General features: G+C 37.9%; 1 protein-coding gene across 1 annotated transcript in view; it reads right to left on the reverse strand.

Moving 5' to 3' along the window:
- The window catches only part of LOC143266856 (vomeronasal type-2 receptor 116-like), a 36,990-nt gene that overhangs the window by 11,015 nt on the left and 5,951 nt on the right, over nt 1-20,024 (reverse strand). Inside the window, exon 3 of the mRNA XM_076577337.1 lies at nt 179-401. Within this exon, the coding sequence (XP_076433452.1) occupies nt 179-401 (223 nt within the window). The remainder of the gene's footprint in view (nt 1-178; nt 402-20,024) is intronic.

Raw genomic sequence — 20,024 nt, forward strand, 5'->3', positions numbered from 1 at the left:
ATTACAGTTGAACTTGATTTACATATATTTGAAGCCAGTCTCCCCCCTTATACTCTCCTCAGCATCAGGCTTAGCCAAACAATGAGAAAGATTCCATACTTTCCCACCCAAACAACCTCACCTGTGGATGTTTGCAGAACTGAGAAAAATGTGCCAGGCTCAAGGATGGTGCTAACATTGGTCCAGTAATCACTACACAGCATGGACTCCTTTCTTTACAGATGTAGTTAATGGGAAGTCTATGCCATTCTACAGAATTTTGAAATGTTGGTTTATCACGATCTGGGTCAGTTCTGATGAAAAATCTGAGAGACATATTTGGTAGAAGATATATATTCCTATTGATTTCTTCCACTGCAAAAGCCAAAGGCAGAGCAAACTGGTAGTTTTCAGGTGCTAGTCTGAAAATAAGGGCATAGGATTTAGTACGGATAAGGCTCTATAGATGAAAGCTTTGTAGTTAATACAAGGATTATCATGCGTTCGATGGCATTTTCAGATATAGCTTGACAAATTCCCCTGTGTTGTAAGGTTGGAAAAACAGGAGATGCTTGAGAGCTTGAAAAAACACAAAAAAAATTGATGAGAGTGGATGTCACAAAAATGAGAAATGTGTTCTTGTCCACTTTGACAGACAATTTCATCTTGGCAATTTGAGTACTGGATGCACATTTGATAAATGATATGTGTGTGTGTGTGTGTGTGTGTGTGTGTGTGTGTGTGTGTGTGTGTGTGTGTGTTTGTATCTGTAGGAAGCTTGAGAATGCAGTTCTCATGGGGGCCAGAAGAGGAAGCTGGATCCTGCTGAGCTGGAATTTTAAGTGGTTTTGAGGTGCCTGCCAACATGGGTGGTTGAAACTGAACTCAGATCCTTTGAAAGATCAGCAAGTGCTCTTAACTTTTGACTTGTGTCTACAGCCCCAGTTTATAACTACTTTCGATATTCTAGATATTCTTCAGTATAGTATAGCCAGTAGATATTTTTCCATCTGTGTGGGCTGCCTCTTAACATGCTAATAACATTTTTAATGCAAAAAAAATAGTTTTACGCAATCACACTTGTTAAAATATGGTTTTATTTCCTGAGTTATTCTATATATTTAGAATTTTCTTTATCAGATTCATGCTTTCTGGACTTACACTAAAAATTTTGGTCTATTTGGACTTGATTTTGGAACAAGACAATGGTTGGAGAATACTTCTTTTCAACCTCTGGTTTGCAAATTTTCCACTAGCATTTCTTGAGTAGGCTATGTCTTCTCCATTTTATATATGGGGCCTTCTCTTAAATTGAATTTTTTCCCAGAGGGTATTTTGATAATGTTTTTCTCTTCTTACAGTTTTTCCTGGGTCCTCCTCAACTACCTACCTACCTACTTTATATTATTTTTTCTCTATTATTCTTTAAAAACAAAACCAAAAAGAGGAGAAAAATGCAGAGAATATCGCAAGGGGGTTTAGGGATTTAGCTTAGTGGTAGAGCACTTGCCTAGCAAAGTGCAAGGTCCTGTGTTTGGTTCTTAGCTCTGTAAAGAAAAAAAGAAAAAATCATAAAAATAAAAATTAAAATAAACATCTAAAACCAAATAGACATCTCTTTCCATAAGTTGATGTGTGAAGTGTCTCTTATGACAATAGGTTTAGATATCAGATTATGAGTATAGAGGAATATCATTAGAAATCATTTCACTGGCTTTTTTCCCATTCATGTTTGGTTCTATCCCAGGTCTCTGGGATATCCTGATTCTTAGTCCTGGTCCTCATGGGGGATTTCCTCTCATGGAATGGGTCTCCAGCTGTGCCAGTCATCTGTTGGTCACTCACACAATTCCTGCACCATCTGTACCCCAACATACCTTGTAGGTGGGACAAACTCTAACAACCAAACATTGAGCAGAACGTGGGGAATACTGCAGAAGAGGAAGAGGAAGGATTGTAAGACCCAGTGGTGTCAAGAGCACCACAAGAAAACCCACAGAATCAACTAACCAGGCCTCAGAGGGGTTCACAGAGACTGAAAGGACAACCAGGGAGCCTACATAGGAATGACCAAGACTCTCTGCCTGTATGTTACAGTTGTGTAAATTGGTCTTCATTACACAGCAGGAGGATGTCTCTGACTCTGATGCCTGCTTTTGGGACCCCTTTCTCCTGTTGGACTTCCTGATCCAATCATGGTGATATTTTATTTGTCCTATACTGCCGTGGGATAGTCTGTATGTCAAATGCTCTGATTGGTCAATAAATGAAAAACTGGTTGGCCAGTGGCCAGGAAGGAAGTATAGGCAGGACTATCAGAGAGGAGAATTGAGAGAACAGGAAGGTGGGAGGAGACACTGCCAGCTGCCACCAGGACAAGCAGCATGTGAAGATGCCAGTAAGCACAAGCCACGTGGTAAGGTATAGATGTATAAAAATGAATTAATTTAAGATGTAGAACTGGAGAGCTAGAAGCCTGAGCATTAGGGCAAATAGTTTAAATAATATAAGCATCTGTGTGTTTATTTTATAAGTGGGCTGTCGGACTACGGGGACTTGATGGGAGTTTGAGATAAATTCTCAAGCTACACTATAATGTGATTTTATTTGTATGTTAATAGATAAAGTTGCCTCAGGTTCAGAGCTAATAGCAAGCCATAGCAAGAGCCAGGCATTGGTGGCACACACCTTTAATCCCGATCACAATACAGACAGATCTCTGTATGTTCAAGGATACAGCCAGCATGAAGACACACACCTTTAATCTCCATACCAACCATAGAAGACCTGGAGGTCTGTATAGACAGGCAGTGATGTGGAGGTCATGTGGTTGGGTTTACAAACAATGAGAAGCACAACAGAAAGTCAATAAAAAGACAGAAACACAGGAAGTAGGTCTCTTGCTGAGGGGAAGGACAGCAACAGCAGTGAAGGGTATGAAAGGGATTTTAGCATCAGCTCTTATCTACTGCTCTGACCTCTTGGGCTTTTAACTCTGCATTTGGCTCTATGTATCTTATTTAATAAGACTGTTACATCTACATTTGGCACCCACGTGGTAAGAATTTATTAAAAACTACTTGGTTGGCTTGACTTGGCTGCCTGGTTTCCCACCTCAGCGGGCCCAGCTCCCTGCCTGGGCCTACCTCGGCCTAGTAGACCAACCATAGCTACAAGTGGTTACCAGCAGCTGGTACTACAAACTAGTCAGGCCTGCTGGAGCTACCAGCCAGCTGCACTCGAATGCAATTGCAAATAGAGTTGCTTTTGGCTGAAACACAAAGTATGTGGTCAGAGCTTAAGGAAGCCAGAGCCCAGGCTCAACTCAGCTCAAGCAGGAACATGTTGTTGGATTTAAGCTTTTACCAGAATTCGTGGCTATACTTTTTTGCTTGATTAATTTCTCTCTCTCTCTCTCTCTCTCTCGCTCTCTCTCTCTCTCTCTCTCTCTCTCTCTCTCCCTGGATTCACACCTCAGATGCTAGGTAGCTAGTATGAAATTCCCTCGGATTTGTACTGTTCTATGCATACTTGATAATTCAATTAAGATATCAGATAGTTTTAGGGAAAAACTATTTAAAAGTGAATTTTTTTCCAATTAAAAAATATGGGTTTTATGTGTATATTGGAAGACAACTGGGCTTTGTTTGAAAACATTTTAGGCAGTCTGGAAATAGAACAACTATATGAGAAGATTAATGCTGATGGGATTATGCATATTAATATTTTACTTATTCTTACTTTAGTATAAAAAAATAGTCAACTTAAGTGCCAGGATAAAAGCTTTAGAAAATCCTGTTAAACCTGTTGAAATGAATTATAGAGAAATTCAGATTCAGACAGAAGAACTTAACAGTGAAATTGTTTCAGGATTGGATTATAAGGTTACAGAAAGAAAGCCTGTTTTCACACAATCACCCTTAATTTATCCGGTAATCATACAGCGGCTACCTGGTCAAGTGAATACACAAAATATTTGGTCTCCAATTGAAATGTTAGATTTACAAAGGTTTAAGGAAGCAGTACTATCTTATGGCATGCATTCCCCATTTGTAAAGCAAATGTTAAACTCCCAGTCAACTTAAAATAAGTTATACCACAGGACTGGAGAAAGTTGATAAATGCTGTTCTGGAACCCGGGGCACAGCTGCAGTGGCAAATGTGGTTCAAAGAGGTAGATAAAAACATAGAAAAGCAATGGAGGGCTAAAGGTAATCAAATCTCTCAGGATCAGCTTGTTGAAAAAAGCCAAAATGACACAATACAAACAAAATGTTTATATGATATCCAAACCCTAATTCTATGTTGAATGGCAGCCTTGAATGCATAGAACAGAATTGAGGAACCAAGAAAGAAAACTGAGTCATTTAAAATGGTTATACAGGGCCCAAAAGAATCCTTCATGGATTTCTTACAAAGACTAATTTCAGCAGAAAAGAGAATGGTCTCGAATTCAAAAGCTAGCTAGATAATAATCAAACTTTTGGCTTTTGAGAATTCGAATGCAGCATGCAAGAGAATAATTAGGCTGTTAAAGGCAAGGTCTGCACCCCTGGAAGATTGGATTAGGGATATGTTTAATGTTGAGGCTCATGACAATGATGATATGTGGATAGGAGAAGCAATTTCAAGAGGTTTGAGGAATGTCAGAACTTTTGGATTTGGAAAGTAAGGACATTTGAAAAGGGACTGTAAACAAGGCATTCCTAGAAACAATGTTTCTTCAAATAACAATGGCAACAGCATTCCCCATCCTTCTGGATTATGCAGAAGGTGTGGTAAGGGAAACACTGGACCAAGGAATGTAGATCAACAAGGAACAGGCAAGGTAATACTTTGCCTCAGGCTTCAGGTAACTCCCAGAGAGCCTAAATCAGACCCCATCAGCAAATCCAGCTCAGACCTTTCCTACAGTCATAGAGGAAATTCCTACTCAGAGCAATTAAATAAACCAATGCCTATTGGAATAAACCAGCCTGCTCAGGGTATGGAACAACCGAGACAGAGAGAACAGAAAATTCAGGAGAAACCATGAAGAAATTTTTTTGGCAAAATTCTATAAATGAACAAAGACCAAAATTAATGATTAAAAAATAAATGGTGTTTTGTTGCCTGGTCTGGTACACACAGGTGCTGATGTGATCATAACTGAACCAAAATTTTGGCATTCAACTTGGCCTCTTCAGGAGGTAAAAGTTCAGCTGTTAGGGAGTGGAACATTATCACAAGTGAAACAAAAGTGCAAGATGGCTCAAATGTATAGGTCCAGAAGGACAGAGAGGAAAATAAAAACCATATGTGGCTACCATAGCTATGAATCTGTGGAGTCTAGACCTGTTGCAACAATGGAATACTCAGATTAACATCCCTCCAATCTCAGAAACAAATCATAAACTAGCACATGTTTTTGAGAGAAATATTAGAAGATATTGTTCTAATGGGTGGTCACCAGCCATCCATATTATACAAGAACAGAGCACAACAACTGATGATCTTCCAGACACACCAACAGCTCTACCTTTAAAATGGTTAACAGACAAGCCTGCATGGGTTCAGCAATGGCCTTTAACAACAGAGAAACTCCAGGCTTTAGAACAGCTGGTAGAAGAACAGTTGAATGCTCTGCATATTGAAGAATCAACCAGCCCTTGGAATTCTCCTGTATTTGTTATTAAAAAGAAATCTGGTAAATGGGGAAGAGTAACAGACCTCAGAGCAATTAACAAATCAATTCAGCCAATGGGCTCTCTACAATCTGGAATTCCTTTGCCTACTCTGTTACCAAAAGGATGGACTCTCATAGTTATTGTTTTAAAAGACTGTTTCTTTTCAATACCCTTACAAGAAAAAGACAGAGAAAGATTTGCTTTCACAGTGCCTACTTACAATAATTCTCAATCAGTTAAGAGATATCAATGGAGGATCCTCCCACAGGGAATGTTGAATAGCCTAACCCTGGGCCAATATGTTCTACAACAGTCATTGGAAGTGACAGGTTAAGAAATTTTCTAAATCTATAATTTATCATTATTTGGATAATGTGTTACTAGCCGACCCAAATACAGATACTTTAGAAAGAATGTTTGAGGAAGTAAGGAAAATTTTGCCTTGCGGGGGATTACATATTGCACCTGTAAAGATACAAAGAGGAGATTCTATTAATTACTTAGGATATAAAATAGGTCTACAAAAAATTAGACCCCAAAAAGTGCAAACTAGGAAAGATTGATTACAGAATCTTAATGACTCTCAAATATTATTTGGAGACATTTCTCATCTACGAACTATTGTTGTGGTAAGAAATGATGAACTTAATAATTTGTTCAAAATCTTAGAAGGTGACAAGGACTTAAATAGTCCAAGAGAATTATCACCTGAAGCTGAGAAAGAATTGGCTTTGGCAGAATAGAAAGTACATGAAGGACACATGGATTGTATCCATCCAAAGCTAAATTGCATTTTGGTTATTTTACCTTCTATGAATTCTCCTACAGGAATATTAATGCAGAGGGAAGATATTATATTGGAATGGATATTTTTACCAAAGAAACCAAATAAAATATTAAAAATTTATGTGGAAAAAGTCTCTGACTTAATTTTGAAAGGAAAATTGAGACTTTGTCAATTAGCAGGAATAGACCCAGCAGAAATTGTTGGTCATTTAACTAAGGGGGGCATTGAAAAGTTATGGACAGAAATTGAACATTGGCAAAGAGCTCGCAGTAATTTTTTTTTGAGAAACTTGACCACAAATATCCCAAAGTGATAGAATTGGTCTTATAAAGAGAGCTGATTGGATTTTTCCTTGATCCAGAGTTTGTACATTTTATACAGATGCCAACAAACAAGGAAAGGCAGGTTACAAATCAGAAAATTTAAATAAAGTGGTTCAAAGTCCTTATAATTCAGTTCAAAAATCAGAATTGTATGCTATTATGTTGGTATTAATGGATTTTTCAGAACCTCTCAACAGTTACTGACTCTCAGTATGTGGAATGAGTGGTATTTCATATTGAGACTGCAGAATTTATCCCTGATGAGTAAGAATTAACTTCACTATTTATTCAGTTACAAGATACAATCAGGAAAAGAAGTCATCCTTTATATGTAACATATCCGATCCCACACTAGTCTGCCAGGCCCTCTAGCACAAGTAAGTGATGAGATTGATAAATTATTGATAGGAAATGTGCTGGAGGCCACAGAATTTCATTAAAAAAAAACCCATCATGTCAATAGTAAAGGTTTAAAAAAAGATTTTTCCATAACCTGGCAAAAAGCCAAGGAAATTTTAAGGAAATGTCCTACTTGTTCCTTTTACAATCAGACACCATTACCAGCAGGATGTAACCAGAGGAATGAAACCTGGCAGATGGATGTGTTTCACTTTGCAGAATTTGGAAAATTGAAATATGTACACCATACCATTAATATTGATTCAGGATTTCAATGGGCAACTGCTTTGAGTTCTGAAAAAGCTGATTCTGTAATCACTCATTTGCTAGAAGTTATGGCTATCATGGGTATATCTGTCAAATTAAAACTGACAATGCTCCAGCATATGTCTCTGTTAAAAAGGAAACAGTTTTTTGCTTATTACAACATAAAGCATATTACACTTATACCACATAATCCTACAGGCCAAGCAGTAATAGAAAGTTCAGACAGAACTCTAAAGGATATGCTAAATAAACAGAAAGGGGTACAAAAACACCCAGAAATAGACTGCATATGCTTATTAACTTTGAATTTTCTCAGTGCTAATGAGAAAGGAACAACAGCTGTAGAGAGACATTGGATAATAGAAAAAACTACAGAATTAAATCAGCCCATATATTTTAAGGATGTGCTGACCTCAGAATGGAAACCAGGATATGTGTTACGCTGGGACGAGGTTTTGCTTTTGTTTCTACAGGAGACTATAAGCTGTGGATACCATCAAAATTGATAAAGATCCGATTTGTACAAGAGAGACGTCTTAATTAGAAGAGGTGATAGTTCACCAACCAGCATAACCATCCAATTTAAATTAAACTAACTTATACCATTAATACATGCCTTTTCATTTAATCAGATAATAACTTTCCAAAGGGAAACCTCCCCAAAATTAGTCTTGGAAAAGGGTTTTGTTTTGGTCTTTTAGGATAATGAAGGCTAAGGAATCCGAAGAACACTGGACAAATGAGACAACTGAAGAAAAAAGACAAATCATCTATCCCAAGAAAAAGAGCAAAATGATCTATTGTTCTATCATGTATGAAATTTCATAATTCTTCCTAAATGTTTATTTCTGCTCTTCTCTAAAGATACTTAACACTATTGATCTTGCACTCCCAGTTCAATTAAAATTTAATGATGGTTCTGGAGTTGGAGAATGGTTCTCTCCTTGTTTAAATTCAAACATGTTTTTAAAAGCAAAATGCAAACTCTCTGTATCATGCCAGAAGAAGGAGCCATCTTCTGATAGGGGACAGGAGAAAAACCAAATTAATTAAGGGACTATTCTATTATTACATATCTCAATTCTTTGATTCTATTCTGATTCTATAAACTTCTTTTAAAGAATGAATTTTATATCACAATTTATAAGATTAATATATATATATGTATTAAACTTTGTTAAGATATGAATGGTCATATAGAGTACTAACTAATTCTAAAAAAGGGCTTCAGCTAGCTACCTATACATGTCTTTGTGTTTGAGTCTCTTATCAGTTTTCTGCAGGAAATGATGGCCAGGTCGAACATCAACTGAACTCTCCAGGAAGAAGATGCGGCCCCACAGCAACAATAATTACACATGAACAATAATAATACCACTAAGCTGACAAACATCATCTACAGATCAACTTTGGACAACAAACTGCTCAGAGCAATTTTGAGATGGCTAGCTGAGATGATCCAGTTTCAATGTCTACTTGAATAAGGACTTGAGTTAAGCCTTGAACTTTGGCATTATGCTCAAACTGTACAACAAAAAGATATAGCTACCTTTCCGAGAATTTGACAATTAATCCAAATTTTTTTCTTTTCATAATAAAGATATCTTCACCCATATCCAGCAAGAAGCAATTTTAAGATTATGATACCCATATTCCCAAAGAAGTGGTATGGGGCGTGTGGATTTTTGGTCTTTAAATGGATTTTGGGTCTGGGATAATTTTCATTTTTTTAGGAGGGTTGATTACAAGTTCTTGTTAAGGGTTAGGAATAGGACTAAGCAAAAGAGATTAGATTTAATATTCTTGTTTTTTTAAAAAAAAGACAGTTACTAGTTTTAAATACTTTACATTGGATTGGATTTTTTTATATTGAATACAAATTATATATATTGAGATTGATATTGTTAGAAAATGCTATATGTATATTTCTAATCTTGTTCAAGATATTGTACTTATATCATTCATTTAACAATGTAATGCAATTTGATGATCCTTGAATATTAATTATTACCAACTATTAGGATATAAAGAAATGAAAGTTAGTAATTATACAATACAATCGGACTTGTAGTCACATTAGGTGTGTTTTCAAGATCAAATGGATATATTTTAGACAGAAAGGTCATCTTCAAACCCTTCAGTGATCTACAAATTATGGCATTTAAAATGTTTTAGTAACTTAGAAAATTTTTCTTATTTTGTTATTGACTATGAGACATGTTGGCTCCTGGCAGTGCCACCCTACTTCAGAGAATATATGGGTATTGAAGAAACTGCATATGGAGTTAACTTTCATTGTGGCAAAAGTTAGCCACTGAACAACAAAGTATCCTCGAATCAACTGCTGACAAACAGGACAGACAGGACATGAAATAGAGGAGTACTGATTCTTGCCAAAACAAGTGTGGTTGTGGCTTTAACAAAAGGCATCTTCTGAGGCCAGGACAATATGGCACCATGCCTGAAGTGGCCTTTGCAATCCGAAAAGGCACAGTGTCCTTGTCTTCTAAGGCAGCTGAACAGGCAGTGGACTGATGACTTCTGATGTGCAGTGGAAGAGCAGCTGAAACAGTTATTCTTGAAGAGTAACTAAACTCACGCCTCTCAATAGTAGACTGACATTTAATAGAGGGATGTGGGGAAGAATGGGATGCTGAGAAAAAGCCACACACACACACACACACACACACACACACACACACACACACACAGAGCCAACAAGAATGGACAGCCGAATGCAAAAAACATCAACAATTTCCAGAATTTAGAATCATGAATCATGACATGACACTACAGGAATTTATGTGGTTCTGGTACATGGACTGCTCTCACCAAATGTGAGGTCAAACTGTTGACCCTGTGTATATCCTAGTTCACAAATGAGTCTCTGTCAGATACGCTAAGCCTATAGGCTGAAATTGATGCCCCAATGCTGTGGAGAAACCCTGGGTAACTGTCCAGGCAGCTGCCTGTTTCTGTCAGCTCACATTTATTTTGGAAGCTGCTTGCATGCATTTCCTGTTTTTATTTTTGTTAGGTAATATTTCCTTCTTAGGTCTCTGAGGGAGTTATAGTTACAGTTTAGATAGTTACAGTTTTCCTTGTTAAGGACTTTAGAAAAGAAACTCACTGAAGAGTAAGTTTATAAATTTGAAAGGCATTATAAGATAGTTCTGTTAGTAATGTAAGTTAAGATAGAAAGTGAATCAGGTACATTTTGGACTTACCAAAATAGGAGAGATAATGGAATTATTTTCTCTGAATTTGTCAAATGCAAATGGACTAGACATTGTTTGGGTATTTATTGCTTGTATATATGGAATATAGTTATTGTATTTTTGTATATAGTTTTTCTTATATTAGTTATAACTTTTTTCCTTTCATTAAAATAGAAATGGGGCAATACAGTGATATTTTACATGTGCTGAAATGAGATTTTATTTGTATGTTAATAAATAAAGTTGCCTCAGGTTCAGAGCTAATAACAAGCCATAGCAAGAGCCAGGCATTGGTGGCACACACCTTTAATCCCGATCACAAAACAGACAGATCTCTGTATGTTAAAGGATACAGCCAGCATGGAGACACACACCTTTAATCTCCATACCAACCATAGAAGACCTGGAGGTCTGTATAGACAGGCAGTGATGTGGAGGTCATATGGTTGGGTTTACAACCAATGAGAAGCACAGCAGAAAGTCAATAAAAAGACAGATACACAGGAAGTAGGTCTCTTGCTGAGTGGAAGGACAGCAGCAGCAGCGAAGGGTAAGAAAGGTATTTTAGTATCAGTTCTTAGCTACTGCTCTGACCTCTTCGGCTTTTAACTCTGCATTTGGCTCTGTGTTTCTTATTTAATAAGATTGTTACATCTACATCCAACTTTGGTAGAAGAATGGGTGCCTGCTCTCACTGCAGCTAGATATACCAGGACTCACTGATATCCAGGGGATTCCTGCCTGTATCTAAAAAATAACAGTGAAGGAGGATTGGATGTTGTGAGGTTAGAGGATAAAGGAGGAGGGACCTAGAAGGAGGGAAGGGAGGAGAACCTTTGGGTGGAATGTAAAATCAAGAAAATAAATAAATAAAAATATAATAATAAATACAAAAGATGAAAAAGAAAGAAATACACAAAGAAGATAAAGGGAAGCAAATTATGACAAAAAGTCTACAAAATACCATTCTGTCCATTTTGTGTTATTCAACCAATCCTGTGCATGGAACTGGTCCTGAAATTTGTCTAATAATATACTCAGTGAGACTCCACTGGAGAAAACAGATTTTCCTTTTCAAAGCAGGTATCAGTTTCACATAGCTTCTTTTTTAGGGGTGAGAAATGGTTTCCACTTGCTCCTCACCATTATGAGACATCATCTGAACTTGTACCATTTGAACCACAACAGGTCTTGGGCATGTTCACACAGTCTGAGTGAGCTTATATATGTGTGAGTGCCATTGTGTCTGGAAGACAATGCTTCCTTGGAGTTATCCATCACCCTTGACTCATAATTCTGTCTGTCTCCTCTTCCACATAGATCTCTGAGCCTTGAGTTGAAGGAATTGATGAGACAACTCACTGAAGACAATGTGCTCCAAAGTTCCTTGCCCTCTGCACACACTCTCCAGTTGTGGATTTCTGGGTTAGTTCCCATTGACTACAAGAAGCATCTTCTCTGATGAGAGCTGAGTGAGGAACTGATCAATGAGCATAGCAGAATATCATTAGGATTCAATTTATTGCTGAGTTCCTTAAACAGAATAATAGTACTAGATTTTCCAATATATATACTGAGGTTCTGGGAATCTTTATCCATGTCAGGTCGAGTTCCATTTCATGGACTGGACATTAAATCCAGTCAGTCATTGCTTGGTTAAACCCCTAGTATTTATGTCATTATTGTACTTATATATCATACAGGAAGGTCATCACTATACATCACAAAGTCTGTAGCTGGATTGGTAGTTACAATTCTCCTCTGGTAGAATGCAGAATACCTTCCAGTACCATAAATGCAAGTCAGTACAAGCACTAGCTTGACTTCTCCATGTTCAATGAAATAATGAGGGACAAATAGCCAAAAGAATGGAAACACATGAACGATGAACCAAAGGCTGTGGGGCCCCCACTGGATCAGGCCCTCTGAATATATGAGACAGTTGATTGGCTTGATCTGTTTGGGAGGCAGCTAGGTAGTGGTATCAGGTCCTGGGCTCATTGCATGAGCTAGCTGTTTGTAACCTGGTACTTATGCAGGGACGCTTGGCTCAATCTAGGAGGAGGGGACTGGACCTGCCCGGACTGAGTCTATCAGGTTGATCTCAGTCCTCGGGGGAGGCCTTGCTCTGGAGGAGGTGGGAATTTGGGGTGGGCAGGGGGGAAGGGGAGGGGGCAGGAAGGGGGAGAACAAGGGAATCTGTGGCTGTTATGTAGAACTTAATCGTATTGTAAAATAAAATAATAATAATAAATAAATAAATAAATAAATAAATAAATAAATAAATAAATAAATAAAAACACAAATAATGCGTGGTGTCTTCTGCAATAAAGCCTTAACAGAAACTTGTGTAGAGTAACCCATAGCCTTGGGAATAGTCGATGATGTTTGGTAGTTTCCATGGATCCCCTTTGACTAATGACTCACCAAGATATGTTACCTGTTTCTGGCATTAGATAAATATTTGGTGCAGAAAATGTCTAGCTGGAGCACTTTTCCACCTTTATTTGGTGATTCCATTCAGACTTCCTTTACACATGTGTGAATACTTTAGGAACCTTCCAAGTAGCAAGTATCCCAATAGTTTTCAAATGGCCTTGAGTGTGAATTGTCCTTCTAAACACACCCACAGTTACCACTCTCTGCCATTCCCTCCCTATTTAATCCTCTAATTCTAGTTTGCCCTGTATCTCTGCATAAAAGTATGTTCCATTTTCTCTTCCATGGTAGATCCTCTCTACTGTGACCTCTTACTACTTTCTTGACTACTGTGGTTATTCAGATGGTAGCATGCATATCCAAGTTTTAAAAACTAATAGTCACATGAAAAAGAAAACACATATTTGTCTTCTTTTGGGCGGTGGGGTCTTCGGTACATTCCTCAAGATGATTTTCACTACGATCAATATGTACTTGTTAATTTCAGCAATTCCCTAAATAAAGATTATTTATTATTTTATATCCTGACCACAGTTTCCCCTCCCTCCTCTCATCCAAGGCTTTCTCGCACCTCACTTCTTCCCTGCCCTCATCCACTCCTCCTACTTTTCATTCAGATAGGGTCAGGCCTCCAATGGTTATCAACAAATTTTGCCATATCAAGTATCAGGAAGACTAAGCACCTTCCTTTGTATTAAGGCAGCCCAGGATAAGGAGTAGGGTCCCATAGCCAGCAACAGTGTCAGAGACAGCCACTCTTCCCACTGTTAGGAGTTCCACAAGAAGACAAAGCTACACAACTATCACAGACGTGCAGAACACCTAGGTCACTACCATGCAGGCTCCCTGTTGTTGGTTCAGTCTCTGTGAGCTCCCATGCTACCAGGTTAGATGTTTCTGTGGGTTTTCTTGTGATGCCCTTGGTGGCTCTGGTTCCTACACTCCTTGCCCTCTCTCTCTCCAGTAGGATTCCCCAAACACAGAACAGGGTCTGATGGTGGGCCTCTGGCATTGTTCAGGAATTACTTTTAAAAAATTACAACTGAAAAAAACCACATAGTTCAAATGTGCTATGATTTCATTATCCATTCCTCATTTGGTGAGATTCTAGAATGCTTACAATTTCCAACAATTATAAATAGAACAAGAATGAAAATGATGAACAAGTGTCTGTGTAGCAAGATACAGAATTCTTTGAGTATGTTTCCAAGAATAATATTGCTGGATTTTGAAGTAGATAGATTCACAACCTCACGAGGAATTCTGACACTGGTTTCCATACTGGCTGCTCATGTTTTTACCCCCACAAGCAATCAATAAATGTTCCTCACTCCCGGAATTCTCACCAGCATATGCTGTCATTTGTATTATTGGTCTTGGACATTATGATTGATTTAAGAGGAATTTTCAAAGTAGCTTTTATTTGCATATCCATGATAGCTACGAATGATTTCTTAAGTTTTGTTCAGACATTTGTGTTTAATCTTCTGAGATCTCATTGATTAATACTTTACCCTATTTTTAATTTGGCTATTATTTGCTTGATGTTCATATGCATTTGAGATTCTAATCCATAATGTTCAGTTTCCTACCAATATTTGTTGAGTAGATTGAATCTTCTTTTTCTTTAAAGATTTATTTAGTTAGTATATAGCATGTATGACTGCAGGTCAGAAGAGGGCACCAGATCACATTATGGATGGTTGTGATCCACCATGTGGTTGACGGGAATTGAACTCAGGACCTCTGGAAGAGCAGTCAGTGCACTTAACCTCTGAACTATTTCTCCCACCCCCAAGAATGAATCTTCTACACTGGTTGTTGCTGAAACCTTTGGCAAAGCCCAGGTAACTATACCCATGGAATTGAATTATGAGTTTTCCATTTTGCTTTCTTGAAATATTTATATAATACCGAGTTAGCACTGTGATCCTCTGTTACTATTGCCCCAGGTTATAAATGGAACACACGTATTGTGATACCTCTAGCAATGGTTCCTTTCTTCACCTTTGCTTCGTCTATCTGGAATCTGATTTTTTTATAAGAAATTTTAGATTGTATTTTCCTATGTCTTTAGTTATGTTTCAATGGAATTTTGATAGAGATTACATAGAATCTTAGATTATTTTGGTAATGTAACCAAGTATTAATGTACAATACTGATTTGCCAACCCATCAACATGTCAGATAGTTTCATTTTCCATTGTCTTCTCTTTCTTTCCTCACTGTTATAAAATCGTTACCATGAAGAACCTTGAGCTCCTTGATTGCATTTATTCTCAGTTATTTTAATGTGGGAAGTTATTGTAACTGTGGTTGCTTTCTTAACTTCTTTCTCAGTATCGTCATTCCTTGCACACAAAAATGATCTTTTGTATCTTGATTTTGTATTCTCCTGATTTCCTGATGGTATACATTAAGTCTAAGACACACTCTCGGAGTGTTGACCACCTCATGTACAAGTTTATACCATCTCCTGGTGAAAAAAGTTTGACTACTATTCTTCATTCATTTCGTTCATTTTTCTGGGCTTATTGTTTTAGCAGAATATGAGCAAGACTTACTTTTGTGATACATGAATGAGCATGTTCCCTCTTTCAGTGTTTTTAAGGGAAGGTTCATAGTTATCCTCCATTTGATGTATTGCTGGGCATGGTTTTGTCCTGTACAGACCTCATCCCATTGAGACATTACCCTTCTATCCCTAATATTTTAGGGATGCTGTAAATGTCAGATGTCTTTTCTGCATCTGTTGAGATGATCGTGTAATGTCTGCCTTGTCTATTAAAGCTTTCTGTGACATTCACTGAGTTTTGGTGTTAAACCATCTTTCCAACCCTAGTCCACAGTGAATCCTGTGGATACATACTTGAATTTTGATTGCATGTATTTTCTGGAGAATGTTTATTTTAAGTACATCAGTAATATTAGCCTATAATTGCTTTTTCCTTTATTCTGTTTTGATGATTCCTTATCTGGTTTTGGATTCAGGGACATACTAAATTTTTAAAATATCATTGTTTCTATTACTTTCCTTTCATTTCTGAGAATTGTTTGAATGACCTTCTTGTTGCATTTTCTTTAGGTATCTGGTAGAAAAATTAAACCAAGATGTGGCAAATACCTTAAGCAAATCTACTGTAAGGATTGAGATTGAAACAGTTATATAAAATATCATCTTCCAACTAAAAACCCACCAGACTAGTAGTAGTCACTACTAGATGCAAATAAATCTTTCAATAACTAACACCAATGCAATTAAGCTACTAAATTATTCCATTCAGAAGAAATGCATGAAGTACTATCTAAATACAGATATGAAGGCAGTGTCGTTCTGATGTCCAAACAAGATTTATACAAAGCAAAACTTATATGGTCATTTAATAAAACACTCATATCTTTTTGAGACAGGGTCATTTATGTCTTCCTGACTATCTTGGTATTCACTATACAGACAATATTGGTCTTGAACTCACCAGAGACTGCTTATATCTGCCTCCAGAGTACTAAGATTACAGACATGCTCCATCATGAGCAGCTATTTGTAGATTCTTAACATAGTACTTTTAAATCATTCACAATGATTGTAGGCTTCTTTCCAGAGTTGCAACAATGGATCAGGATAAGGAAATCGATTAATGTAGTGCATTGCATAAATGGCCTAATAAATGAATCACAGTCTCATCTGGCTAGATGCAAAAATACTTGGACAAAAATTCAAACTCTTTTTGTATCAAAGAACAAAAGAGAAACCAACAACAGGCTTCCATATTTGAGATCTTAAACAATCCACAGAAAATTATTTATATCAAAATGACAGGATAAAAATTACCACAAAACTCAGTTGCTTCCCTACATACAAAGAACACATTTGCTGTGAACGAAATTAAGAAAGCCACGTTCACAATTGTCTTAGAAATATGGTAAAGTAAACTTAATAAAAACTTGAAGGACATCAATAATGAAAACTTTAAAATAATGAAGAAACTGAATATATCATTAGTAGATGGGGAAATCTTACACACACACACACACACACACACACACACACACACACACATATGAATACTCAATATTGTGAAAATAATTCCTTTAAAAATTAATTAAGAGAACATAAGGGAACGGAATGGTTGAGCTGGAATTGGGAAGGAGTGGGGGAGCAATGAAAGAGATACCATGACAAAGGAAGACATCATGGGGATAGCTAGAAACTGAGTACTAGGGAAGTTCTCAAATTCCACAAAACACCTGAGCTTAGACTACTAGCAATACTGGAGAGCATGCCTAAACTGGCTTACTCCAGTGATCACATCAGTGATTACCCTATCTGTCATCATAGAGCATTCATCCAGTAACTATTAAAAGCACTCGCGACTTCCTGAGATTTAGAGACTGGCCCCCAGCTCCCATCCTGCCCCCGACTTCCCTTCTGGACCAGAGGTGAGTATCCGGATGCAACTCCAACCCCATCCCTGGGCACCAGCCACTCCGGGAAGACCTGCCCAACTTGGCCACAGGTTCTGGTCACCGGGCGGGTCCCCTTCCAGCCCCACTGGGAGGGATCCCCTTCTCCAAGCCACCGGGCAGCCCCTGCAATCCCCGCGCCCTGCCCTCACGCCCATCTACCCGAGACCCCAGCCACTTCCTGAGACTTAGAGACCGGCCCCCAGCTCCCATCCTGCCCCCGACTTCCTTTCTGGACCAGAGGTGAGTATCAAGGTTCTACCCAGACCCCATGCCTGGGCACCAGCCACTCCGGGAAGACCTGCCCAACTTGGCCACAGGTTCTAGCCACCAGGCGGGTCCACTTCTAGCCCCCGACTTGCCTTCTTGACCAGAGTTGGACAAGAGAACTCCCTTTTGGACAAGAGAGAGAGACTTCCTGAATCTGTCAGCTCTTTCTGAAACAAGTACACTGATAAGACCAAGAAGGAACCACAAGGAGATGGGCAGACATCAAGGCAGAAGTACATACAACAAAATGAAGAGCAATACAGCATCACCAGAATGTAGCCCGCCTCCAACATCTAGACCTGAACATCAAAAATTGGAAGAAGCAGAAGAAAGTAGCCTTATGAATAACATCATGAAGAAGATAGAGCCTTGTATAGAGGAAAAGACAAGAAAATTGGAAGAACGCTGTAAACAACTAGAGGAAAGGGCAAACAAATTAGAAGAAAACAATAAAGCCCTGCAAGAAAACAATAAAGTCCTCCAAGAAAACAATAAAGTCCTGCAAGAAAACAATAAAGTACTGGAAGAAAACAATAAAGCACTGAAAGAAAATCATGAAAAAGCAATGAAACAAACAAAGGAAACAGTCCAAGAACTGAAAAGGGAAATTGAAAAAATAAAGAAGACACAAACAGAGGGAATGCTGGAAATAGAAAACCTGAGTAAAAGATCGGGAACTTCAGATGCAAGTATAACCAACAGAATGCAAGAGATGGAAGACAGGATTTCTGGCACTGAAGATACAGTAGAAGAAATAGTTTCATCAGTCGAAGGAAACACTAAAGCCAAGAAAGTCATGAACCAAAATGTCCAAGAAATTTGGGACACCATGAAAAGACCAAACCTATGAATTATAGGGATAGAAGAAGGTGAAGAATACCAACTCAAAGGCACAGAAAATATATTCAACAAAATCATAGAAGAAAACTTTCCCAACTTAAAGAAGGAAATGCCTATGAAGAGAGAAGAAGCCTATAGAACACCAAACAGACTAGACCCCCCCAAAAAGTCCCCTTGACACATAATAATTAAACAACTAAATGTACAGAATAAAGAAAGAATATTAAGAGCAGCCAAGGAAAAAGGCCAAGTGACCTATAAAGGTAAACCCATCAGAATAACACTCAATTTCTCAATGGAGACTTTGAAAGCCAGAAGGACCTGTACAGATGTAACGCAGACACTAAGAGACCATGGATGTCAACCCAGACTAATATACCCAGCAAAACTTTCAATCATCATAGACGGAAGGAACAAGACATTTGAAGACAAAGCCAGATTTAAACAATACCTATCCACAAACCCAGCCCTACAGAAAGCACTAGAAGGAAAATTCCAACCAAGGGAAGTCAGATGCACACTCGAAAACACAGGCAATAGATAAAGCCACAACAGTAAACCCCAAAGAAGAGAAGTACACACACACTACCACCAAAAATAACAGGGATAAAGAATCACTGGTCATTAATATCCCTTAATATCAACTGACTTAATTCACCAATAAAAAGACATAGACTTACAGAATGGATACGAAAGTAGGACACATCTTTCTGCTGCATACAAGAAACACATCTCAAATTCAAATACAGACACTACCTAAGAATAAAAGGCTGGAAAAAGACTTTCCAATCAAATGGTCTTAAGAAACAAGCAGGGGTAGCCATCCTGATATCCAACAAAATAGACTTCAAACTAAAATCAATCAAAAGAGTTCAAGAAGGAAATTACATCCTTATCACAGGAAAGATCCACAAAGATGAAGTTTCAATTCTGAACATATATGCCCCAAACACAAGGGCACCCACATATGTAAAAGAAACATTACTAACGCTTAAACCACATATAAAACCCCACACATTAATAGTGGGAGATCTCAACACCCCACTTTCACCACTGGACAGATCTCCCAAATCGAAACTTAACAGAGAAATAAAGGACTTAACTGATGTCATGACCCAATTGGACCTAATAGATATCTACAGAACATTCCATCCTAACAAGAAAGAATATACCTTCTTCTCAGCACCCCATGGAACTTTCTATAAAATCGACCACATACTTGGCCACAAAGCAAATCTCAACAGATAAAAAACAATTAGAATAACCTCCTGTGTTCTATCAGACCACCATGGTTTAAAGTTAGATTTCAACAACAACAAAAACTAAAGAAAACCTACAATCTCATGGAAACTGAATAATGCTCAACTGAATC

Source organism: Peromyscus maniculatus, chromosome 1, assembly GCF_049852395.1.
Source record: "Peromyscus maniculatus bairdii isolate BWxNUB_F1_BW_parent chromosome 1, HU_Pman_BW_mat_3.1, whole genome shotgun sequence".
Taxonomy (NCBI): domain Eukaryota; kingdom Metazoa; phylum Chordata; class Mammalia; order Rodentia; family Cricetidae; genus Peromyscus; species Peromyscus maniculatus.